Source organism: Eretmochelys imbricata, chromosome 21 (genome assembly GCF_965152235.1).
Source record: "Eretmochelys imbricata isolate rEreImb1 chromosome 21, rEreImb1.hap1, whole genome shotgun sequence".
NCBI classification, from domain to species: Eukaryota; Metazoa; Chordata; order Testudines; family Cheloniidae; genus Eretmochelys; species Eretmochelys imbricata.
Genome location: NC_135592.1, coordinates 7,151,647 through 7,176,809, shown reverse-complemented (window position 1 = coordinate 7,176,809; position 25,163 = coordinate 7,151,647). Strand labels below are relative to the sequence as shown.

The window sequence follows — 25,163 nt, the reverse complement described above, 5'->3', positions numbered from 1 at the left end:
ACCCTGTCTCTCACAGTGGTCAGTGCCAGATGTTTCAGAGGAAAATGTAAGAACCCTGCCATTGGCAGATGTGGGACACACTTTTCCCATATAGGTCTTATGCTGTTCTTCAATAGGTAGAGATTGGCTTCAACCCAGAATAAATTTATGATTAAATATGGTTATAGTTACACTAGCTGGTAACTCATCAGAATGTATGTATGTTGGTGCTTCTCTGTCCTCTTCTATCACTCTCCCTTTCTGTTCACCCCTTCCTCACTTATCTCACTTTCTCCCTAGGACATCCCTAGTTAAATGAATTCACATTCAGACAACCAGTGGTGATAAAACACAGTAAAATATTTGTAACAAAATACAAAACTCTGCAGTTCAAGGTCCGTCCGTCCCCCTCCCCAATTTCCTTTCAAGGTTAAACATCGGCCCATCTTGGCCAGAAAATTTTGCTTTAGTCACAGAGTTGTGTGTTAAAAGTGGCCTCACTTTCCACAGAAAATAAACCAGTCTTTGAAGAAAAGCAAGCGAGTGTGTGTGTGTGGCTCTCTCCTAAAACACAATGTGAAAAAGTGCAAGTTTATGTGGTTTGGGTTCAAAAAAAAAGGCATTTCATTTCAAAGTGAGACCACCGCCGAGTTTTGTATTTTTCAGGGTCTACGTGTGTGGCAAGATGGCAGCAAAGGGGCACAAGAAATTCCATGCAAGAAAAATAAAGAATTTCAGGCCTCTCCTGAAAACAACCCTCGCGCTAAAGGTCGTCTTGATTTTTCCTCTGTCGACACAAGCAAGGTAGGAGCGTGGCAAGCTCTGACTGCGCAAGGGTTAAATCTCTGGGTGTGCACCCCTGCAGGTCCATGTACCTTGAAAGGCACCCCAAAAAAATCTCTCTCTCTCTCTCTCTCTCTCTCTCTTAAGGGAAATTGAGTTGACCTGCGTTGCAAGAGGCCGAGGTGAAATAAATAAAGGACAGGAGAGGCTCTGGCCAAGAGTCGCATGCTGGTGGGAGGAGTTTCCATGGCAATGAAGAGGTGACTGTGCCAGCCTAGCTTCCGCCCCTCGCAGAACTAGGGCAAGGTGGGCTCCTGCCTAGGGGCCACCGCCTGGGGGGGGCTTGCCCTGGCTCCCCGCCCGCCTCTGCCGCAGCCCGCCGGCGACAGGGCAAAGCCGCCGCCCGGTGCAGCACCAGCGCCGCTGACAGCTCCTGGGGACGCGGGCGGGGGGGGGGGGGGGGAGCGCCGCCGGCCAACCGAGCCTGAAACGGGCTCCGCCCCCCGCCCCCCTCCAGGCGCCCCACTCGATCCGCCAGCTCTGATTGGGCGGAGGCGGCCGTCCGTCAGGCGCCCCAGCCGGCGAGGCGGAGGGGGTAGGCTGAGCCGCTTTGCTCCTCCCGAGCAGGAGCCGCGGCGGCAGCAGCTTTGCGGTGGGAAGCGGCTCCTTGGCTGGGGGCGGGGGGGGAGAGAGAAGCAGCAGATGTCAAGGCGGGGCGGGGGCGGGAGGGGAGACGAGATGCACCCAAGGCACGAGGATCTGCAGCCATGCAAGGCTCCAGGGTTTCGCATCACTCGTTTTCTCTCCTGAGCAGTGAGTAACAGAACTGGGGAGGGGGGAGGAGATGATTAATTGCATGAAACATGCACCCTCCCCAAGCAAAAATGCAGGTACTGCGCACTGCACCCCATGCGGCTGAATTAGAGGAGAAAGTTTGGGGGGGGGTCAGAGACTCTCTCCTTCCCCTCCACCCCATGCAATGAGTTTGGATAAAGGATTCTCCTCCCCAGCCCCTGTTTGTGGCCTGCCTTCCTCTCCCAGGTGAAGTGAGCTTGTCTGGGCACTGACCAAGGCTCCTCTGGTTCCTTTCCCTCCTCCCACCCGCCCCTTCCTGCTTTTCATTTACATTTCTCTGCCATTCCTTCAAGAAGTGGAAGTACAAAATCGCCCTCCCACCCCACCTCGTCAGCATGAAGAGGTGCACATCGGATGAGCTGCAGCAGCCTGAGGAGGACTGTGCTGGGGCTGAAGATGCCCCCAACTTGGCTGCCATGGATGCTAAACCTGGGGATTGCGCTTCTGCCCTGTCAGAGTTGGGCACTGCTGCTAATCCGAATCCTGCTCCCCATCCTGTTCCCCGGAGCAAGCCTCCTGATTTAAAGGTAAGCCTCCCTAGCTGGTATTACAAAGAGACTTGGGTTTTTCCTGTGTGCAGCTAGAACCAGAGTTCCATCCAATGATCCTTATTGGCTTATTATTTACATGGGAACTTGACTTTCTACTTTAATAGCGATGATTGACCTGACATGATGACAGTATTTTCTTTTAGGTCTCCCGGATCATACCTGCAGATATATGTGTGTCGGTATTTTATGGGTTTATAAGACTGTTCACCAAAACTTTGATTATTTAAAAAAATAAAAGGGGCGCTTGGTATTGGGTTCAGCTTTGTGGAGATTATGTGATCTGCTGAGCAATGGTACTAGATAAAAGTCATCTGGAATAGTTTGCCACAGGCTGGATAGTGCTTACGAGAGACAGGATGGCACAGTGGGTAGAGCACTGGGCTAGGATTCCTGAGACTGGGATTCTTTCCCTGGCTCTGTCACTGGTGTGCTGGGTGACCCTAGGCACATCACTTTGCTATTTTGTGCCTCTGTTTTCCCATCTGTAAAATGGGGAGATTGAGAGTTCCCTCTTCTGTAAAGCACTTTGCAACCTACAGATAAGTGCTGTATAATAAGAGCTAGGTGTTATTGTTATTAGAGGATAAGTTCTTTAAACCATGGGCTGGCTCTAATATGCAGTTATAGTAGCATAAGTGGGCCTTGGTTTTGATTGTGGGTGCTACAGGTGATGGTAAGGTTATGGTTTATAGGACATGAAGAGCCAAGGGGTAAGAGTCATGAGTTTATAAATTGATGTTTCTCTTTAAAAAAAAAAAAAAAAAAAAAACTGTGTGCTGAAGAAGAACAGTTATACACCAACTTCTGACCACATTTATACTGGTGTAAATTCAGAGAAACTCCATTGATTTAAATGAGGTTATACAATTGCATTGAAATCAGAATCTGGCTTGGTGCTAAACATGGTCAGAAGCTGTGGCTTAGGTGGGCCTTTCTTGATGAGGAAATGTGGCAGGGCCTGCATTCTGCGAAAGAACTTAGCAGATCACATTAAATAAAACCCACGGCAGCAGGTTCTGCAGAGCTAAACTAGAGAACATATATCTTGTCTGCGTTGATTCAAGTGCAGCTGCAGTTAGAACAATGACTAGGTAAAAATGCCCCCTTCTCACTCCCCAGAGCTGCTCCCTGAGGGGTCTTCAGGTCATACTTACAACAATAGGCTTTTACTAGCACTGCAGAGCTGGTACAGCTCTGGGAGAGAGAGCTGGGTTCTGTTTTGTCTTGCACATCACCATTGGAGCTGCTGGCTAATCAGTTCCTATTTGTCACTGGTAGTGATGCAAGAGGCAGAAAGGGCACTGGTGGAGGTCCCAGGTGGAGTTTCCAGCACTGACATTTAGCCAAGCCCCCCTTTGATTTGAAACATGAGCAGTACTGAGTGTAGTCATTGAAAAAGAGAGGGGATAAATAGGAAACCTGACTTGCTTTATTTTTGCAGAGGCTAATATTCTGATTGTAACTGCACTTCAAAATCTCCCTGCACAGCTGTACATTTCACTGCATCTAAAACGTGTTCTCCTCCCTAGTTAATTAGTAATGCATTCATTATTATACTACTTAACTTATAGTGCTTTTCAAAGGTATGTGTGATTAGCTGCAAATGTGGAAGCTGAGGCACAGAATGCAAGGGCTTCAGTTTGTATAAATCATAGTTTCATTGGCTCCAGCAGACCTACACTGATTTATATCTGCTGATGATCTGGCAGAGAGTTTAAACAGCTTGACCAAGTTCACACAGTGAACCATGAACGGTATGTAGGTGTCATGGCTTCATCCATATGTACCAATGTTTGCCAGTTACCCAAAGGCAGATGTGAAGTGAACGTGTCCATTAGGTAGTTTAAGGTTAGTTGTTATACTTGCTCTTTCTTGGAGTTGTGGAGCTCTTGGCTTCTGTTATTGGCTCTTTTCAGTGGCTGTTGTGCTTTAGGAGTTACTGTAATGACATGCACCTGTCACTGCTGTCCTATAAACAGCAATGAATGAAGTTGTTAAGAGCTATGTGTAAGACAAATGACCAGAGCCCACAGTGGCATGCTTTTAGAAGCATGTTCACCTGGCATGCAGCCTCACTCACCCAGAGCACTTCTAAAGTAGCTCTTGCTGGCTGATTCCTTTGACAGACACTTGGTCTTCGGCTTACATGGCAATTGGAGCAGCTCCATGCACACCTGATCCAACTGCTCAGCTGTTCTGATTGTGCCTGCAGTGATATGTTCATGCTGTAGGGCAGAAAAATGAGGAGAGAAGGAAACATAAGAGGCGGGACTAGGGAAACAGAGCAGAGGCAGAAGTGGGCAGGAGGATCCCCTAAGAGAGGAAGGGGGGAAAGCAGGTGAGAGGAAGGGATGGAGAATAGTTCTGGGAGGTAAGAGGATGAGAGAATAGATCCAACAGGGAGAGACAGTGGGGCAAGCCGCCCCACACCGTCACCTGCTAGTGCATCTCATCCTGAACTGAAGCAGCTACTTATAAGGGCTGAGAGGTGAGATCAGTCTCAATGGCTTTTTTAGCCCTTGGCTCCTGTACAGAGAGACTACCAGCTACGCTAATTATGGTGGTTTTGTGCTGTGGACTGAGACCTACCCTCCAAACAATCTCAGAGGCTACTGATCAGATGGTAACTTTCAGTCACCAGTGGCCTATGCTGGATTTGTGCTAGCAACCTGGAAACAATAGGCTCTTTTCTGTTCTTGCCAGTCTCCTTACTTCTCTGGTCCCCCCCTCACTGCAAGTGCATGGCAGATTTTCTTACACAAGTATTAACCCTGCTGTTTTGGTATGAGCAAGCTTCCCATGACCAAAAAAAGTCCTGGCAAGAAGAGCAGATGTGGGACACATAACTCTGCTTAAAAATATGTTAGGTGGTAGATATTTCTGAGCTCTGCAGCAGAGAGGCTGAATCTGTACAAAATACTGCCAAAGAAATTGTTCAGATCTTTTACTGTAAGAGACAGTAGACTGGGTGTCCTGGGGGGGGAGGATGTATCATAAAGGCATTTTACCCCTTAGATCTCATTCTTGCCTTTCCCCAGGCAGTGAAGATCTGTGTATATTCTCTTGTCTGTAATTGGATGAATTTGATGGCCACAGAAACCAGGGGCTGAATGCAGCCATGGTTTTGATCTAAAATCATCACCATGTCAATCTTAATGGTCCCCATGCCTCCATGTGTTTGGCCTTGGAAGTTAAGAGCAGCTGGAAAGCTGAAGGCTCCATCCAGAGTTCCACTCCTCTCCTTGGTCCTGATTGCAAGCCCGTGGAAACCCTCCCATTGACTTCTGTGAGCTCTAGAACAGACCCGCTTTGTGCTGCTCCAGTGTGTGAAGGGAGCAGAAAGCAGCCAGATCCCCTCTGCACATTCCCACTCTGCTACAGGGGAATTCTGCAGAGCCCACGTAGACAGCTCTGGCACCACACCCCATCCTGGGGCAAGGGGAGCAGCCAGAGTACGCTGAGCTGTGGCAGTCTCTGGCTGGTGGGGAGTCCTTCGGAAGCCATAACCAGCTGGCATAGATTAGAGCAGTCCCTGAGCTGGACGTAGCAGAGGATCTGGGCTTGAAGTTGACAGTGCCTAGATGGGGATCACAGACTTTAGCACTTACCTCCTCCAGCTTGGTCAGTTTATTGCTATCAGGGCATGGTGCTCTTTACCCAGACTTTCCCTGGTGGGGTGGTTGACTTTGTGGGCAGGATTTCATAGGTAAGGTCTCATTCTCTGTGGGCTGGGCTGCGGTTTAGTGTTGTCACTGTGACATGAGTTTGTAGTAGCATGGTTTAAAGACAGAATTATTCATCTTCCTAGGGCAAAGCCCTTGCTTCTGGTCACCTGGGTGCAACTCCCAATGGGATCAGTGGCAGCTCCCTGGCTGTAATGGAGGAGACAGTTTGGGCCTAGAGTGAGATCAGGATTAGACTCCTTGCAAACAGAGTCTTACCCAAAGCTCATTGGAGTCAACGGAAAGACTTACAATGGCTTCCATGGGCACTGGATCAGGTCTGTGGAGCCAAACCCTAAAAGCTAAACTCAGTTGGAACCTAGACTTTACCCAGGGAAAAATGCTCATTGGGGCCAAACCCTGAACTTTGTACTCAGCTTTTACTCTTGCTCTTTTATTCCTTATTCGTGTGGGTCTGTGTCGTGTGGGTTTGGACCCCACAAAGGAACCTGCCAAGAGTCCCCCTCTTCCAGATTCCCCTCCTAGAGAGCCTTACAAGGCCCCTCATTGCAGTTCCAGCCAGAGACTATCAATGCTCCCAACCTATGGGTTGCCTAGAGGGGGAAGATAAGACACTTTTCCTTCCTCCCCCACAAAAGCCATCACCCCCCCATATGTTGGAATTCACTCCTTTGCATCAGCCATTCAAAGGACACCATGAAGGTAAGTTAAGTCCCTGCCCCCAAGTTACCTGAATGTCCCTGCAGTCAAATGGTCTGAACAGAAGTACCTTGGTCACTGGAATGGTCTGATTTATCAGATGCTGCTTAGCACACTTAGGCACAGACCTTTCCAATTCCCTCTGCCTCTTTCTCATGCACATAGAGGGGATTGTGCTGCATGACCCTGGCTAATGTCAACCACGGTTTCAAAAGTGTGAGGGTGTGAGTAGGTTCTCTAACGATTCACACTGCTCAGAGGCAAGAACTCCAGGCAGTTAATTAATAATGATGATGACATTTTCCTTCCACATCATGTTTCAACCAAGGATCTCAAATCACTTTACAAGCGTTAATAATTCATGCTCACATAGCGTGGGGAGGTATGTCTGAATGATGATCATCATCCCCATTTTACAGATAGGGACACTGAGACAGGAAGTGCCTTGCCTAAAGTCACACAGCAAGTCAGTGACAGAGCCAGGAAGAGAACCCAGGGTTCCTGACTCGCAGTTCCCTGCTATAACCAACTAACCACACTCTACATCAGTTGAAGTCTTGCTCATTGGGTGTGGGGAGGCATGGAGTAGATTAAAAGGGTGGCACCCGAGTTCATTTCACACATCTAGAGGTTCTGGGTTCAAATGTGAATTACATCAAATGATATGAGTGTGGGTGGTCTCAGCCAAAAGCAAAAGTACCTTGCCCTGTGGTGCTGCAGTCTCTGTAGGGGGAAGCCCTGTTTTGCTTTCCTGGCTCAGGATGGTGTTGCATTGATGGAAGCTTGCACTGTGCTTCTACATATCAGCCTCTCGCGTTCGTGAGCATTAACATTTCCATGCTTTCATTGTTAAAGGCCTCACTGGGGCTTACTGGCAAAATGTATCTACATGCCTCATCTAGGAGGAGGCCTCAGGTTAACTGAACCTTCCACAGGATCCCAGATCTCTTGGGCTCATCAACATGCTGTTGTTCCTTCACGTTCTCCTTTCATGCACGTGACCTCACACAAGATGAAATTCACCCCATGCAGCGAGCGGCCACAAAACCCTGTGCCACTACAATCCCCTTTGAGCCTTCCAGAGGGAGCTGGGGGGATGGTGCACAGGTCTTGGGCTGCAGAGGGGAGAATTTCACACATGTGGTCAGGTTTAGAACCGTGAATCCCCTTTACACATTACGCCCCCTGCTACTGCTCACTTTGAATGTCCCTTGCGGTTCAGGAACTCACCTTTGTCCATTAAGAACATTCCACTGAAGCCAACAGTGTTCTGGATAGGTCTAGTACATTCAACAGTAGAGAGGCTGCATTCAGCCGCAGAACCAGGGCAATTGACCTGCTTGTACCTCGGACAATGAAAATACAGGTGCATTCAGCTTAAACGCACCTATGATATTCATCATCATCCAAGCAGTTAAGCCAGCCTTGCTTTCACCCCTCAGCAAGGAAAAGTTTGATTCTTAATTTCTTTGGAGTCAGTTCAGAAAACAAATAGGTGACAGGAGAGGGTGAAATGCTTGTGCGTTGAGAGGAATTGCATTCTTTAGGATACAGATCTAGCTGTTTTAATGCATGGGGCAGGAGAAGGGGACATGGTCAAAGTCTGAATTGCTTTGAAGCCCTTCTTCAAATTTCACTCCAAGTTTGGAGTTTGAGCAGGTCACAGCATTACTGAAAAATAAATTACAGGTGCTAAAGATTCTATTTTTATATAGATTCTTATACTGTGCTCATTACAGGAGTATCAGCACCTTCCAGTAATGCACCAAGCAGTGTGATTTACATCTGTCACATTTGTTCTCTCATCCTCTCCCCTGGGGGAGAAGCGTGCATACAGGAGTGTCTTGTTTTGGATAATATATGTGTATATACCCATTGCTCTGTACTGTTTAAGTCACTGCCATCTTTTTTATTTCCCATATGAAGGTGGAGCTGGTGAAAGGGAGCAGACTGCTGAGTGCTGGCACCTGGCTTTCCGAAGGATAGGCATGGCATAGGCATCAGCAATAGCTAATTGAATTTCCATGTGGAAAAATTTCCACTCTGTCCAATTGGTCAGCAACATTTTGGAAGAGATCAGTGGTTCTGTTGGGGTTACCCATCCTCCAGCTGAAACTTGCAAGAGACCAGTGGGGACCAATTGAGCCACCAGCAGAAGCTCAGAGACCATTTGAAATATTTAATAGGGCCCGTCTGATTTTCCACTAGAGTTGCTAGCTATTCCTAGATTGGCCTGGCCCCCGACCTCTCAGGGTTAGGGTTGAGTTAGTTGTCCATGCACACGCAATCTGAAATGGTCTTAAAGAACTAAGTCCTCTATTTGGGATGGCATTTGCCCCTGTGAGAGCACCAGCACCGGAGTCTGTCTATACAATTTAAGTCCCAACGAAGACAGGAGAGCAGCAGGGCTTAGTGGATAGATCATAGGGCTGGGAGTCAGGAAACCTGCATTCTGTTCCTAGCTCTGCCAAACACATGATGTGGGAACCTGGGCAAGTCCCTTCTCCTCTTTGTGCCTCAGTTTCCCTCGCCTGTGGGTTTCTGTTTAGCTCTTTGGAAAAGGAAGCATCTTTCACTATGTGTCTGTACAGTGCCTACCACCCTGGGAGCCCAGTCTTGATTGGAGCCTCTAGGTGATATTAATTGTATTAAAGAAATAAAGTGGGACTTACATGGTATATGAAGGCTGTGCTTTGAGCCACTGCCGCAGATCTTGATTGAAAGATTTAGGTATACAAAGGAATACACAACCAGGAGGTTCAGATAGTGACTGATAAGATATCTGAAATTCCAGCAGTCCCTTAGTATTTACAAAATTCCTCCTGTTTCTTCATTTGTGTTTGATAAAACTGGTTGTTAAAATGTTATCAATGTGTAAATAGTTAACAGGAGAATAGGGTGAAACACCATTTTTAATCCAGAACCATTTTCAAACAAGGTGAAAACCTTTGATTTAACCCTGCCAAAGCTAGTAACAATTCAGGCCCAATTCTCCTTTCATGCACGCACTGGTGTAAACCAGGAGTAACTCCTGTGAAGTCAATAGAATCAAACTGGTGTAAGTGAGAGGAGAATCAGGGCCTTTGTACTGAAAAAAGCCCAAGGCATAATTGGTAGATCTGAAGCCTAAGAGATCTGTCATGGAGATTTGTACATTAGTCACTTTTTGAAACAGTGGATTTTTTTTAAACCAAACAGATTGCCATGAATTTTTTGGCCTTGATTCATAGATATTTTGGATGATATATCAAACTATATCAAACTTCAGCATGAAGACTTCAGAATCTTAATTCCTTTATGAAACAATCTCTAAAGTCACCATAGTCTATAAAGATTTATGATGGAGATTTTTCTAAGACGATTTGGCCACCCACTGTCTCAGCCTATGTTGCTCACTTTTTAAAGGCTTTTTTGTTTGTTAAATTGGCTTATTCTGCTTTCTGGGCTAGTCATCTGTAAAGTTAAGTTGTGAAAAACAAAGTTGTTTTCTCCGACATATGAGCACCAGCCATTTCCCAACCTATTTCTAAACAAGACTCTAGTGAACAGTTGCTTTATTCTTTTCTATTCCTTTCAGATTAAAGTATATAGGGCCAAACCCTCAAGTCCTTACTGAGGCAAAAGTCACTGGAAACAAGTGGAAGTTTTAACCAACTAAAAACTGAATAAAAACCGAAGGACTCAAAGCTTTGGCTCACACATATTTAAAAACAGAATTTTTTTTTTTTTTTACTTATTTTGATCAATTTCCTTGTAAATTCCTTTACTTTTACAAGACTTCAATGTAGCACTGAATCTACCCCATCCAACACAATACATGATTCTGACTTTCTCTGCATGCAGATCTCCTTTGAGCATCCTGTGGGTACAGCCCCTCAAAAATTTGGGATGATGTAATCACCAGGATGACTTTTAGGACCAGTTTTAGGTCAAAATGATTTTTTTATGCTTAGAACCTACTGAAAAAGCTGTAGGTCAGGGGTGAAATCCTGCCACATTGAAATCAATGGCAAAACTCCCATTGCCATCAGTGGTAGAGGATTTCACTCCAGATCTTTACCTGATGTAAACTGGTTTAACGCCATTGGATCTTTATAGCTATGCCAGTGTACATCAGTGGAAGATACGGGCCTTGTGTATCCAGTGGAAAAACTGATATAACTGGAACTCCTAGATGCTGTCAAAGTTACTTTTATTCTCTCCCTCCTTTCTCAAAGCCTCCTTTTATTTTCTTTGTTACTTTCAAAGCATGCAGGCTGGTCATTTCTTTTTCCAGGGAGCTTCTAAAGGGCAAACAAACCTTCTATCCGAATGGTAAAAATCTGTGGGTTTATGGTTATCTAATGCTGTCTCTGTTTCCATAGAAACTAACTAGAATAAACTTTAGATCACGATTTCCTGAAGTAGAGACAGCACAGCGGATTTGTTACATTTTTCTCAGGTAGAACCTCAGGAATATCTGCATGATGGTTGGATAATGAGAGGATTAAAATTTGTGCTATGGTGTAATTGTAGTGGCTAGTGCTGTAGTTCTCTCTAGTTATCACTCTGATTCTTGTAAATATCAGAAGCAGAAGGATTATGGACTTAGACTCTGGTTTATAAACAGTTTTGGGTTTTTTGCAGGGTTTTTGTTTTGGCCAGCCATGAAATATTGCAGTCACCTGCAAGTTCCTGTAGAATTTGTATTGCAAACACAGCTGCCTTTCCAGAATTTGGTGGCTTTGCTAAAAGCAGCTCTTGGTTCTGAGCCCACATCACATCATCTTTTCAGGCAGGAGAAAATGTGCATGTAGGTGAAAGTGACACATCAGCAGTCGTGGGGCAAAATTCTGGCCTCACTGAAGTAACTAGTAAGACTCCCATTGCCTCCATAGGGTAAGATTTCAATACTGCACTGAAGTGCTCAGACTAGCCTCAAAGCAGAGACCACACAGGCAGTGACACAGCAGGCTTCCCTCACATTGTCCTGCCAACAAGCCTCAGGCCTGAATGGATATAGAGATGCTGCCCTGAGGGGTGAGAGGATAATCTAGCTACCATAGCTCATTCAGCCCCCAGTCAATGAGAATGGTGGGTTGTGAGATGGGATCATCCGACCTACTGGTAGCTGGACTGAAACCCAACAAGCTCATTTCACAGAGGTCACTGAGCAGCCATCCAGTGGCAGCAACAGTCAGTCACTAGCTGGATATGAATTGGTGATGTGGAGGTTGAAGGCAATCAGCCAAATCCTGATCTCACTTAAACAGGTAGAAATCTGGGCGTTACGTTGACTCCAGTGGAGTCACTCTGGCTTTTTACTGGTGTAACCAGGGAGTTTTCTACACCTGAAAATTAGTCCAGAATAAGGTAGGAAGTGGATTCCAAATCCACTTTTATTTGGAATAAGGCGCTCTTGTTCCACAATAAGAGCATCCACACATGCAGTTAATTAGGAATAGCTATTCTGGAATAGCTCCCCTTGTAGACAAGCTTCAAGATCAGAATCTTGCCTGCTATATCCCATTACCAGTTCTTTTCTGTAGCTATTGCGAATAGCCAAGCAATGCATGACCAAACTGATATATCATGCAGAAAGGCACCAGCTTGTTTTGTTTTTTATAATTCACACATAGTGGCCACCCAGCTAATGTCAGAAACTGAGCACCTGTTTAAATACCTGTAGTCTCTGGGCACGAATAAATGGGTGTCCCATACAAGAAGAATGTCTTGGAACAATCTTGTGCAGTGTGAGGAGCCTTTTGCAGTCTCCAGGTTGCTGCTCACCTCTTCCACTTGGACCACAAGCTGCAGTTTAATCTTACGAGGCATAGACAGTTGCAGTCTGTGTTTCAAGAAGTGGAAGAGCACATTGACAGAACTCCAGCTGTTTAATATCTGGAGCATGTTGATCAGGACAGGTGGTGCGTTGTCATGCATTGGCAGCAAAGTTTAAAAAAAGCTACTAGTAACTAGTTTTTCTAGCTAAAGAAAAGGTTGGGTTTTTATTTTTATGTTCTTTTCCTTTATGTTGCAGTCATACAGTGAAGATTTCAGGGATTGCATGAACTTTTCAGAGAAAATGGTTAGCTGAACTTACTTATTTTGGGCTAATTCCTGGGTCCTTTTTTTCCCCCCCCCACTGAGCCCCTTACCTGGGGAAAACTCCTATTGGCTTTTACTGGAGTTTGTTATGCAAGAAGTAAAAAAAATGAAAGCCAGATGCTCTTATTCATAGTGGGTAATGCTTTACTCCAAGTATTTCCATTGACTTCAGTGGAGCTACTCACAGTTTAGGGGAAAAATCCTCAACTGGTATAAATTGTCATAGCTCTATTGACTTCAGTGGGGCTAGGACAGTTTACACCCGTGGAGGATCTGCCCTGAAATGAATAAAGGTATCACAAATAAGCACCTCTGGGGTGGCTGGTTGCCTTAGAAGATTAGGGTTTTGCCTGAGGAAGGCCTGCAGGAGTGGATCTGTAATTTAGAACCTATCATGCCTTGCAATGGGCATGGAGGGATGGTGGCCAAGTTTCCTTCTGCAAGCTTAGCCATGGTGTGACAAGATTCTGCCTGAAAAGTGGGTTTGCCAGCTGGGCTCCAGGAGGGGTGAATTAGACCCCAATCCTTCAGTCCTGGCATTGCATCCCTGTGCCTGCCCAGATGATCTTTGATTTCACCAGGACTCTGTAGGGACACAGGGGATCTCCTGTGCAGATCTGATAGCGGGATCAGGCCCTTACATGGTAACCCTTCCAAAGGTTCTGTAGAGAAACCTCACAGATGTGTTTGATCATCAGAAATCATTAGGAAGAACAGCCTCATTCTTTTTCCTGGGGCTTGTGCTAAGAGTAAGAATCCTTACAGGGCTGTGAGAAATTGTCACATTGACTCTAAGATTTAGCTTTTAAAAAAAAAATCTATACCTGTATATCCCAAACTGTTCTTTCCTCACCATGGAGCCAGTTCTCTTCTCCACTTCATGGCTAAAATACAGCCAAGTGGTCAAATTTTCCTCACTGCAATACCTATGAAACACCCTTGAAATTAGTGAGATTGCATAGGTAAAACTGGAGAATTAGTGCCTGAAGTCTTTGGATGGGGCATTTAACAAGGTTGCTTCTTACTGAGTAGTCTCTCATAGTCAGAATTCCCTTTTCAGGGAGAATCCTCCCTCTCCAGGGCCCCTTACAGACCTCCCTACAACCTTTCTTATAAGTCCTACAAGCCTCTACTTGGGGCTGGTTTAGTGACCACAAACAGTTGAAAACATTTCCACCAATAAAGTCCAACACTGAAAACCAAAGGATCACACTTACCTCTGGCTCTACACTGAGCTCTTCTGTCACAGCTCATCACTGTCTCTCCCTAGAGCTTGACCTTATGGCTCTAGCAATCTCCTCTTGCCAGCATCTCCCTTATTCTGCTGGAGAAGGCAGACTATATACTGCCCTCCTCCAATGCACTCCTCCTAATTGGCTGGAAGGGAGGGGAGCCCTAACCCAACCTTTATTACAGGGCTGCTGATCCCAAGCCCTTAAAGGAACAGTGTGCCTGGGTTTTCCCCCATCCAACTCCTAATTCCCCAGAACTGCTTCCTCTCTTCCACTACCAGACCATTTCCCAGGCCTTTGTTCATTTCAGCTCACTGGAATGGGGCCTTCTGGGCCCCTCTACTCTGAAAGGGCCTTTGTACCTCGCTACCGGCAGTATGCACAAAGCCAGGGTGGGAACCTCGGTGGGACTTTACAGAGCAGCCACTGTCTTATACATTGAGCGGAAATAAGCCATGACTTTATACCTGAGTCTAGGGCTGGGAATCGGGACTGTGGCGTTCTAATCCCAGCTCTGATCCTTATGCCCTCTGTTGCTTTGGGAGAGCCGGGTAGCCTTTTTCCCTCTTGCTCATCCTTCCTGTGAAATGGGATTAATGCTGCAGAGATGCGCACTGCGGCTGACTTAGGAGAAGTTCATAAGGGACTGGGTAAGTGCTAGCTGTTAAGTATTACTGAGCACTGAACCACCTTGACTAGTCTTTGGTGCATTCCAGCTCTAGTGAAAGTGCAGGAACAGATGTTTTGTGGAGCCACAGAGCTGTGATGCTAACAAGAAGTGAACATCCTATCGGAGCCATTCACAGCTGAGCGGAGTGGAGCTGCGACTCACCGTGTGTCCTTGTCATCTTTATAGAGAGATGCCACATTGTTTCTGGCCTCTCTTCTTCCATAACCTTGCCTCATCTTGAATCGTCACTGGCTCCTTTCTATGAGAGTGAAGCCTACTGAACAGTCAGCGGCTGGCGCGCTTGCTGCACCACAACGCTGCCCTCCCTGACTGTTGGTGCTGTTACATAAGCGTATAGGGCCATCAGTCTAGCAAGGCCAATATCCTGCCTCCCATGGTGGCCAATGTGTAGTGCTTCAAAGGAAGGAGAATCTCTCTGCCCAGAATGCCTGTTGTGCAATGCTGTATCTGGTAGCTAGAGGAGTTAACTCATCCCTGGCCCCTGCAAGGTGTATCAGAGCTAGGTTTGACTTAAATGTCTGCAGCCTGAACTGATCTGGAGGCTTGGCAATAGCAGCACTGCGTGCTGCTATTCACGGGACTCTGGCATGTTCTTCTCACAGGCCTGCAGAGCTTAGCACCTGTTATCTGGGAAGAGCAGGGTGGTCCCTTCTGCCAGCAGAGATAAGCAACAGGACCTCCATGGCATAGTGCGAGTGAGGGAGGCAATGGTAATGTTCTGCTAAAAGAAGGAGGGGTTCAAGGGTGCAATGGGGAACTGGACGAAGGGAAAGGCACTAACATTAGGATCTGGTTGGTTTGACATCCCAGGATGGGGAGAAGAGGGATCCTGGTTGAAAGGCAAGGAGGGCAGAGAAGAACTGCAAAAATAGGGGGTTTGGGGAAACTGACATGCAAAAGAAAAACCTGAGTGGGAAGAACACAGAGATGTCGAGTTACAGCTGCCACACCAGCCTTCATTCAGGTTGTTGTGCCTGCATGCTGCAAGGAACTGCTGTAAGCAGTGAGATCTTTCTAAAGCACATGCTGAAGTGACCAGGTTCAACACAGTCCCAGCCTTCTGAAAGCCCTCCAGCCATGCAGGGAAGCAGTGTCTTCTTTTACACGATCCCAGTGTTATTTAGTGGATTTCACTGAAGTTGCACCACTTTACCCCAGTGGACAATTTGGCCCCAGGGCTGTAATGTCAATAAAGGGTATTTTTCATCTGTCATTCCGTCACCGTACTATCTAGCTGCTGTATATGGACTGATTAAAAGCAGGGACATACAATCCAGGGTATAATAATAGTGGGTCGTGTGCTTTGTTTTCTCTCCTCTGTCACAGAAAATACAGCAGCTCTCCGAAGGCTCCATGTTTGGCCATGGCCTGAAGCACCTTTTCCACAGTCGCCGCAGGTCGCGGGAACGAGAGCACCAGAACTCCCAGGACTCTCTGTCGCAGCACTACGGGATGTCTGACCACGACTCCCCTGATGAGAAGGAACGCTCGCCAGAGATGCACCGTGTCTCCTATGCCATGTCCCTCCACGACCTCCCTGTACGCCCCACTGCCTTCAACAGGGTGCTGCAGCAGATCCGCTCCCGCCCGTCCATCAAGAGAGGGAGCAGCTTGCACAGCGGCAGCCGCCGGAGCAAAAGCAGCTCCCTTGATCCCCAGAAAGGCAGCCCGCATCTGGTCCGGAAGGCTCCCCAGGATAGTAGCCTCACAGCCATACTGCATCAGCACCAGGGCCGGCCAAGGTCTTCATCTGCCACAGACACCGCCATCTTGCTGGCTGAAAGTGGGGCTGTGTACCTCCTCCCGGAGGAGTCGGAGTGCCTCGCCGACAAGGTAGGGCTAACCGTGGAAAGACGTAAGCCTGGGAGTGCCTGGCCCACTCCCCGCGAGAAATCAAATATGGCCTGCAGAGTTCTACCATGCTGTGGCCCCATCTTTAATACAGAGGCCAGTCCCAGCACACAATGGTGTTTATTGATCCACGTACCTGCCGTATTCATGGGCAGTATCTCCACATTAAAGATGCAGGAGCTGCCGTCTGCTCTATTGTAAGGAAATTAGGTGTGTTCCTCAGGCTCCAGGCAGGTTGCCACTGTGACTCTCATTGTTTTGGGCATTAATGCTAGGAAATAAGAGATTGTCTGATGGCTGCAATTGCCAGCGTCTCCGTAGGATTAAACCCTGTAGCACCCTTAATAGGCCCTGTCTTTAATGTAGTGGTCGCGCTTTGTTCAGAAGGTGAACTAGGGGATTGTTAGAGTCTGCTCTAGAGAGGACATGGGGCCCAAGAACCTATAACAGGAAGAGTATAGAACGATGGGATCATATCTGGGTACAACACAGTCAGCCAGCCAGCCACAGCCAGCATCCTGTAGAGAGGTACTCAGCCTGCGCTGCCCCCTGCATGTACCCTGTCTGACCACGTTGCGGCATTGCTTGCTTTGTGGGGAGTGTTGGGATCATCTTTCAGAAGGACACACACACACAGAAGCACGGAAGCTGTGTCCGGATGTGGTTAGTTTCTGGTCTCCCCAGCTGCTGCCCTTGGTGTTGCTGTTTTTGTAAAGCCCCTTCATGAAGCATAGCTGCCAGTCATCCCTTCAGACAGTGATTTCAGGTGCAGGGATTCCCAGGCAACTTTGTAGCCAGGAGGAGTTTGATCCAATTCCTCTTGCTGTCAACCAGCCCTGAGTCAATGCAGTAGGACCTGGGGGGTGGTGTCAGTGGGTGTCTGGGAGCCAGAAGGGAAAATGCATGAGTCCTGCAGTTACACTGAGGACCTCACGAAGAAAGGTAAAAAGATTGGGTGGGGAGGAATGTACTTATCTTCCCCTTCCCCTCCCCCAATGGTTGCAGCTTGTTTGCAGAAGCATGCTCAGGTCGATGTATTGTCCAGAAAGCCTTATGCGCCATAACCAGCCACTTCTCATAGCTCACATAGTGGCCACTCAGCTAATATCAGACTGTGGGCTCCTGCTTAATCCCTGTAGTCTCCTGGGCGGGAATCTTTTAGCTCATAAAGAGACCATCATGTGTTCAATAATTTCTCCTCCTCCTCCTCGGGTTGGCCTCAATGCCTATTTTTAACTCATAACTCATCCCGCCTTTGCAATCATTTTGATTTAATGAACTTATCAGCTGGCTTGTTGGGCAGTCATGGTCTTATTTGGCTGGGTGTTCCGTTACACGACAGCGTTCTGTCCTGAGTTACTGCCATGTGAACCTCTTTGGGGAGTGCATGGGTGTAACTGAGACAGGCTTTGGCTCCAGATCTGCAGCCTTATGCCTGCAGGCTGATTCGGAGAGTGAAAATTCATAGATTCCAAGGCCAGACGGGACCACTGTGATCATCTAGTCTGACACACACACACCCCCCGTGTAACCCAGGCCAGAGAACTGCCCCAAAGTAATCCCTAGATCAAAGTGTTTAGAAAAACCTCCAATTTGATGTAAAAATTGTCAGTGATGGAGACTCCACCACAACCCTTGGTAAATTGCTCCAGTGGCTATTTACTGTCACCATTAAAAATGTACGCCTTATATTCAGTCTGATATCTTCAACCCAAGTCCTGTTTCTAAGCTTTTGCCCTGCCACTCATGGCCCCTGGGTGCCAGGAATGGGATTCTGCTTCACAGGGTTTTTCAAGTGCTCTTCAGAGAGGTCTGGCAGCACATAGGGCTTGATCCTGCACCTTCAAAACCCAGAATTGAAGGCTCAAGCACCTTGCAGGATTGGATTCAGGGACTGGGTCTTAAGCAGCCTCCATATCAGGTGTACACTGATAGGCAGAGATTTTATTTCTTTCTGTCTGAGGTATTTCTGCGGGGGAGGTCTATCATCCTGATATCTAACCTGGCACCAAAATACCAATCATGCGTGCACTCAAATGCTTAGCTAGATAGCGTGAACCTTATCAGCTGCACACCTAGATATGCTGAAGGGATGTTGGAAGTTGGGTTCGCTGATGTAAATGCCGCTCATGTAGAGAGTGTCATCAGGCCACTAGTTCCTGTGGAGCAGGGAGAGAAGAGTCTGAGGTAGATTTGTGCGCTCCCCGGAGATAGATTCTAATCCTGCTCCCAATAGCTCTGGTGGGACCAGATTCAAGTCTTATGTACAACTCTCCTTCCATCCCCCAGAGCAATGAGGTGAATAGTTCAGACAGTGCCTAGTTGACATACCAGATCCTGATCTCCTAGCCCATTGCCTCCCCCTACCCTTCCTGTCAACAGCTTCAAAGCGCACATGTTTGACAAAGCCCTGCTGAAAAGTAGAGCAGCCCAAGCACCTTTGGAAAGAGGATGTCTTTCCAGGAGGAAGCTGCTGTAATTATCCCAGTCCGTGAGATGAATTTTAATGCTAGCTAGCAGCTCAACCTAACTAAACAAGCCTGCTGGTTTTGGTGGCTGCCGGCTGTTTCGGCATGTATCTGGGTGAAATGAAGGTGAGGAATGTGCCGTTGCATATTCCCGGGAAGGGGATTTGTGGGAGAGAGAAGGGGATCTTGCGGAGAGCTGTATAAATCCTGCATAAGGACTTTAGCAGCTTTTGAGACCCAAACTGCTATGAGAACAATGGACTGCGTGGTCGTTTCACCCAAGGAGTGCCACGTCACTTGACTGCTAAGCCATCTGTCCCCATGGCTTTTTCTAACACGCTGCCCGTTGTTCCGTGATTAAAGTTTTCCTATAAAGTAGCTGCGGCAGGCAGGGGGAAGCAGAGTCAAAGATACAGTTATTTACCATAGGATCGTAAATGGAGAATGCCTGTTAAATCATCCAGTCCATTCCCCTCCAGTAGGAGGAGATACCCTCATGATAGAGGAGAGGAATTAAACAGCCGCGATGATGGGTTATAGCCCAATGATTAAGAACAGTATGGACTATGCAATAGAGCACTGGACTGGGTGTCAGAAGACTGGGGCACTATTCCCAGCTCCGCCTGTGACCTGGGCAGTCACATTGCCTCTCTGTGCCTCAGTTTCCCCTCCTATCTGTTGTCTCTTTAGGTTGTAAACTCGTTGCGGTGGGACTCTATCTCACTCTGTGTGTTTGCAGTGCCCCGTACCATAATAATACCTACCTCTTACACAGCGCTTTTCATCCGTAGGTCATAAATTGGGCAATCCTTATAGTTGGAAAGTATTTCCCAATAACTAACCTAAATCTCCCCTGCTGCAGAGTAAGCCCATTACTTCTTGTGCTACCTTCAGTGGCCGTGGAGAACACTTGTTCACCCTCCTCTTTGCAACAGCCCTTAACCTATTTGAAGAGTGTTATCGGGTTCCCCCCTCAGTCTTCTTTGCTCAAGGTTATACGTGCCCAGTTTCTTTCAACCTTTCCTCATAGGTCAGATTTTCATTTTTGTGGCTCTCCTCTGGACCTTCTCCAGTTTGTCCACATCTTCCCTAAAATGTGGTGCCCAGAACTGTACACAGTATTCCATCTGAGGCCTCACCAGTGGTGAACAGAGAAGGACAGATACCTCCTGTGTCTTTTGTACAAAACCCCTGCTAATACAATAAAAATAATAACCTTTTTACCAAGTACATTACATTGTTGACTCATGTTCAAGTTATGATCCACTAAAAGCCCCAGATCCCTTTCAGCAATCCTACTGCCTAACCAGCTAGTCCCATTTTGATATTGTGCTTTTGATTTTTCCTTCCTAAGGACAGTACTTTGCACTTAATTTTCTTGAATTTCTTTTTGTTGATTTCAGACCAATTCTTCAATTTGTCGAGGTTGTTTAAAATTCTAATCCTGTACTCCAAAGTGCTTGCAACTTCTCCCAGCGTGGTATCATCCACAGATTTTATAAGCATACTCTCCCCTCCATTATCCAACTCCTCAATGAAAATTTTGAATAGCACTGGACTCAGGACATACCCCTGCTGGACCCCATTATATACATCCTCCTGGTTTGAGGGCAAACCATTGATAACTACTCTTTCAGTACAATCTTTCCGCCAGTTTTGCACCCACCTTATGGTAATTTCATCCACATCACATACCTCTAGTTTTCTTATGAGAAAGTCATGTTGCGACTGCGTCAAAATCAGAATCTACCTCTTCTCCCTTTGCCACTAGGCCAGTAACCTCGTCAAAGCAGGAAATTCGTTTGGTTTGGCGTGATTTGTTCTCGACAAATCCATGGGTCCTCACTCCCATTCCTGAGCCCTACCTACCAGAAACACATCCCTCCCAGAGCTGACAACAGAACCCAGGAATCCTGGCTCTTGATCTCCTGTGATCTCCTGATCACACTGTCTCCCACACTAAGGTATAAGATCCAGGAATCCTGGCTGACTCCGTTCCCTGCTGTAACTATCAGACATCACATCTGCTCCAGAACTGGGAACAAAACCTGGAAGTCCTGATGCCTGCATTTAATCTTCACTTTCCCTCTCTCTCACTGTAAACAAACAGCTGTGTCTGCCTGGTGCAGAAGACCTGGAGAACCACTGGCTCTTCCTACAATGTGTCCGAGCTTGGAAAGACATCAAGAACGCCAGCTTGTTTATTTGCCTGGAAGAGATTGGGATAAGCAAGGGCTGCATTTATAGCCAGTTGTTTTAAAGATGAAATTCTGGGTCCCAGACAGAGAAAGAGAGAGAGCACAGATTTTTTTTATTATCATAGCAGGACCCAGAGACCACAGTCAGGATTGGGGCCACACTGTGCTGGGCACTGTACCAGAAATCTCTGTCCCAAGGAACTTACTTATCATGAGACTGCTTCCTACTGAAAAAATTAGCATTTGGCAGGATAGAGCTGAGCAGATACATTGGAACCCCTGCCACTCCACTCTGCCCCCACAAGCATCCAGGAGGAGTGGGGAGAAAGGGAAAATGGACCATGTTCCATCCCAGCAGCCAGGCATGCAGGGGAGGAGTGGAAAGTGCTATAGGGCCAGCTAATGATCATTTCCATTTCTCTGTTGTGTCACGTCCTTCAGATCCTTTCCATCGTTAGCCCTCATGGTGTCATGAGGTTTTTTTATTATTTTCTTTCTTTCTTTTATTATTAGTTGTTTGTTATTACGATGCAGCCAGCTTGGCATGAGCTACTGAATGGGGTGCACAGTTAATAAATCAATCCAGCGACCCCCAAAGACCTTACATCCTTGGTGTTGCATACAGGCCTTGATCCCGGAAGTCTTAGCACCAGGCTCAGCAGGGAATGCAGGGTGGTGTTGTGCATGAGCAGAGGCTATGTAAGGTTGTGTGCGATGTGTAACACAGTGCATTGAGCATGCCCGCCCCTTGCATGCCCACTTTCTTACTTGGAAAGGTTTAAAAAGGGGGCGTGGGCCTGGATGTGTCTCATATGGGACCCATATCCTGCTTAATGGGCGCTAAGCGCCATGCCCCTATCTCAGGCCTCTCTCCTGCTCCTGTGGCAGCATCTCATTAATGCGAGATCCAGGTCCCCCACACTCCCCTGGCCTGTTCAGCACAGTGCATGAAGTATTTCCTGCCTACATGGTATAGGATCAAGCACACAGGGTAGGGGGTTGAGTCTCCTACCTCCAGACCTCAGGCACCTGTTAGCCGAGATTTTCTGAAGGCTTTCATCCTGGATCAGCAATAAACACAGCCAACAGAAGTATGCAGACAGGGTAAGTGGCTGCAAATTGGGACTGTCCAAAGTGATTTTTAAATTGCTTTGCACATAGCTAATAGAGAGGATGATCTTTCCATCTAGCATTTAGCCGTCTTAATTATGAAACAGTGCAGATTAACACAGCTGCACAGCACTCTGAGGACAAAGTGCAGCCGGTGAGGGAAAAGACACATGCTCGTTACTTGGGAGCAGCTTTCAGCTCTGTTGCCTCAGAGGGACTGGGAGGAGAAGATGAGTTTATTGTTCACTTCATTCTCAGGCGCAGTTGCCCAGTGCACCAAACTGTCACTCTGGGATCTGTGGTTCAAAGCGGATTCAGGAGCTCTCATGTCATGATTTTGGTGGTCTCAGCTGCACAATCGGCAGACATAACTGAAATGCCACTCGCTCACACAGCAGCATCGCCAACCCCAAAACTCACTAGTCTGCCCCTCAAAAATCAGGAACATGGCTTAAAAATAATATAGTTTGGGTTCTTTTGATTTGCCTTCTGGGTTTTGAGCCTTTAGGGTTCCTATGTTCAAGCTTTTCTCCGCAGTCATGAGGGCTGGAAACTTATTTTTGCTTTAGATGAAAGCTGAGATTCTCATGGGATAACATGACTCCAGGAGCTGGGACTTTAAGAAAAAAGACCAAAAATCGCAAGAGTGGGCAACACTGTTTGGCCTCAGGAACAGCTGGGACCTCGAATAGCAGCCCTGGGTTGAGATACTTGGGCAGTGCTGGGTATGTGAATAGGCTGGGGTCAGACCTAGAGGAAGAAAAGATGGTCAGGATTGGAGTGAATTGGCAGAGCTGTGGGGAGTGGGCCAGGATTCGAAACATAGGCTGCTGCCAGGCAGAGGTGAGGTGAGGGTCCCAGGTCTGGAAGAGTAGGAATGGCTGCAGATGGAGACTGAAGTGTGTGGACAGAGCTGAGGAGGTGGAGAGGCCTGGAATAGCAAAGGGGTGATGGTGATACAGGTCTGGATTCAGGTGCATCGGGTAGGTGGCAGGTCCGGGCTGTGGTGCTTTGGGGTTCTGGGCTGGACTAACAAGGGTTGCTGTATGCTGGGATGAGGTTCCGGGGATGAACTAGTAGGGGTGCTGCAGGTCAGGCTCCAGGTGCACTGGCCGAGCGGTGGGGTGGGGCGGGGCGGGACAGGGCTGGAGTGGCCGGGTGAATGTGCATTAGCCTCAGTGTGAGCCATTTACACTCTGCCTAGCTCTGTGCAGAGTGGTCCTTGTCTTACAGCAAGCAACAAAATCCATAGGTAATTTCACAGCGAGAAATAGAAAAAGTCATGACAACAGATCCTTGCACTCACATCAGCAATGGCCTGGCAGGACCCCAAAGAGGAAAAACTAGTTCCCTGGTCCCAATCCTCAGTGTTCTGTTCATTTTTGTGGCCCGGCTCTCTTTGCTGATGGATGCCGATACAGCTTTGTCGGCTCAAATGGGAGATTGCGGGTCCAGGTGACAGCCTCCTGTTCCAAGCTGATACCATGCAGCAGCCTCCTGGCAACCTGATTTGTACAATCAGAAGAAAGGGATCCAGGGTAGCAGGACAGATGAATTTCGGCAGGACTGGCCTATGGTTGTTCCTTTGGTGACTGAAATGAATTTCTCTCTATATGTTATACTGAATCTCTGAGGAATGAAATATGACCTGGACCCTTTCGTTGCCCGATGAGGCAATGGAAACAAAAACAACAGAATTTTTTTTTTTTTTTTTTTTTTTTTGCTGTCTGCATTTGGCTTTTTCTATGTACGTACTTTGAGCTGCTACAGAAATTAAAGCTCTAGGAACGCACACATGTATACACATACACACACACACATATATACACAGAGTCATACATGAATAGACCTGGACACAGTTACACACAGACACAAACACACACTGATGCACACAGAGTTGCGCGCACAAATTAAAAAACACACACATACACACTGAGAGATGGAGACACAACCTCGCAGACACACACAGGTCATACACACCATCTTACAAATACACACGGAAACACTCACATAATACTCACGAGCCCTTGTTCACACAGTTGCTCAGGCACAGACATGCTCTTAGAAGCACACAGACCTGTATACATACACACTCGCCTTCAAACAAGTGTAGTGCGTAAATTCACTCCCCCCTGAAGGCTCCCTTTGCAGTGCCCGAGCAGTGTAAAAAAGGAACTTACTGGACATGGGAATCTGTTCTGGCCCCTTGTGTTATGTGTTTTACTTTGCTTTGTTCTGGCCTTTTTTATGGTCTAGGATTGGCCTTTTCTGCAGCACCCAGCCTCATTGACCCCTGTTTGCTTGCCACAAGAGTTTCGTACCAGGTAGTTCAGACTGACATATCAGAACTTGAAAACAAAGCAGGGCTCATGTCAGCTGATAAGGCTGCATAAACAAGCACAAAAAGGGCAGATGAATAATTAAAGGCACAAGAGATAAAGAAAAGTAAGATTAGAGGTGATATTGTGGCGGAGAGGCCTTCTTAGGGCAATGGAAACAATAAGCGTGTTCTAGGAAGACAAGTGCTCTGTAATATTAACTCTCTCACGAATTATTTGTCCATAGCCTTGGGAAAAAATAAAGCCTCCTGTTTGAAATTAATCCAGGGTCTATTCTTTAGTGACCCCTTTCATGCTAGGTGGCAGTTTATGTACAGGCAGGAAATTGGCGGCTCCTCCCTGGTGTGGTGCATGGTGCAATCCGATGTGCTGTTCAGATGGATGGAGTCTGAATGAAAACTGCAGTCGAGACACATGAGTGGTCCAGCAGTAGTGAAAGGGTTAATAAATACATATGCATGAACACGTATCTTTACATATACATCCTCACACCCTGCCCCCCCGTATACATTTAAGTACATTTACACATTAATTGATGCACCCACACACACACATACTCACATGCACTTACCCTTTCATGCGCTTAAAATACTTACGCACACATGAGTATACGCACATGCACTCCCACAGTACAAAC

At 47.0% G+C, this 25,163-nt stretch overlaps 1 protein-coding gene across 1 annotated transcript in view; it reads left to right on the top strand.

The window, feature by feature from the left end:
- Positions 1-2,100: 2,100 nt before the first annotated feature.
- TMCC2 (transmembrane and coiled-coil domain family 2) overlaps positions 2,101-25,163 on the top strand; it is a 67,366-nt gene continuing 44,303 nt past the window's right edge. Inside the window, exons 1-2 of the mRNA XM_077839166.1 lie at positions 2,101-2,144; positions 15,887-16,393. Coding sequence (XP_077695292.1) covers positions 15,914-16,393 — 480 coding nt within the window. The 5' untranslated portion in view covers positions 2,101-2,144; positions 15,887-15,913. The remainder of the gene's footprint in view (positions 2,145-15,886; positions 16,394-25,163) is intronic.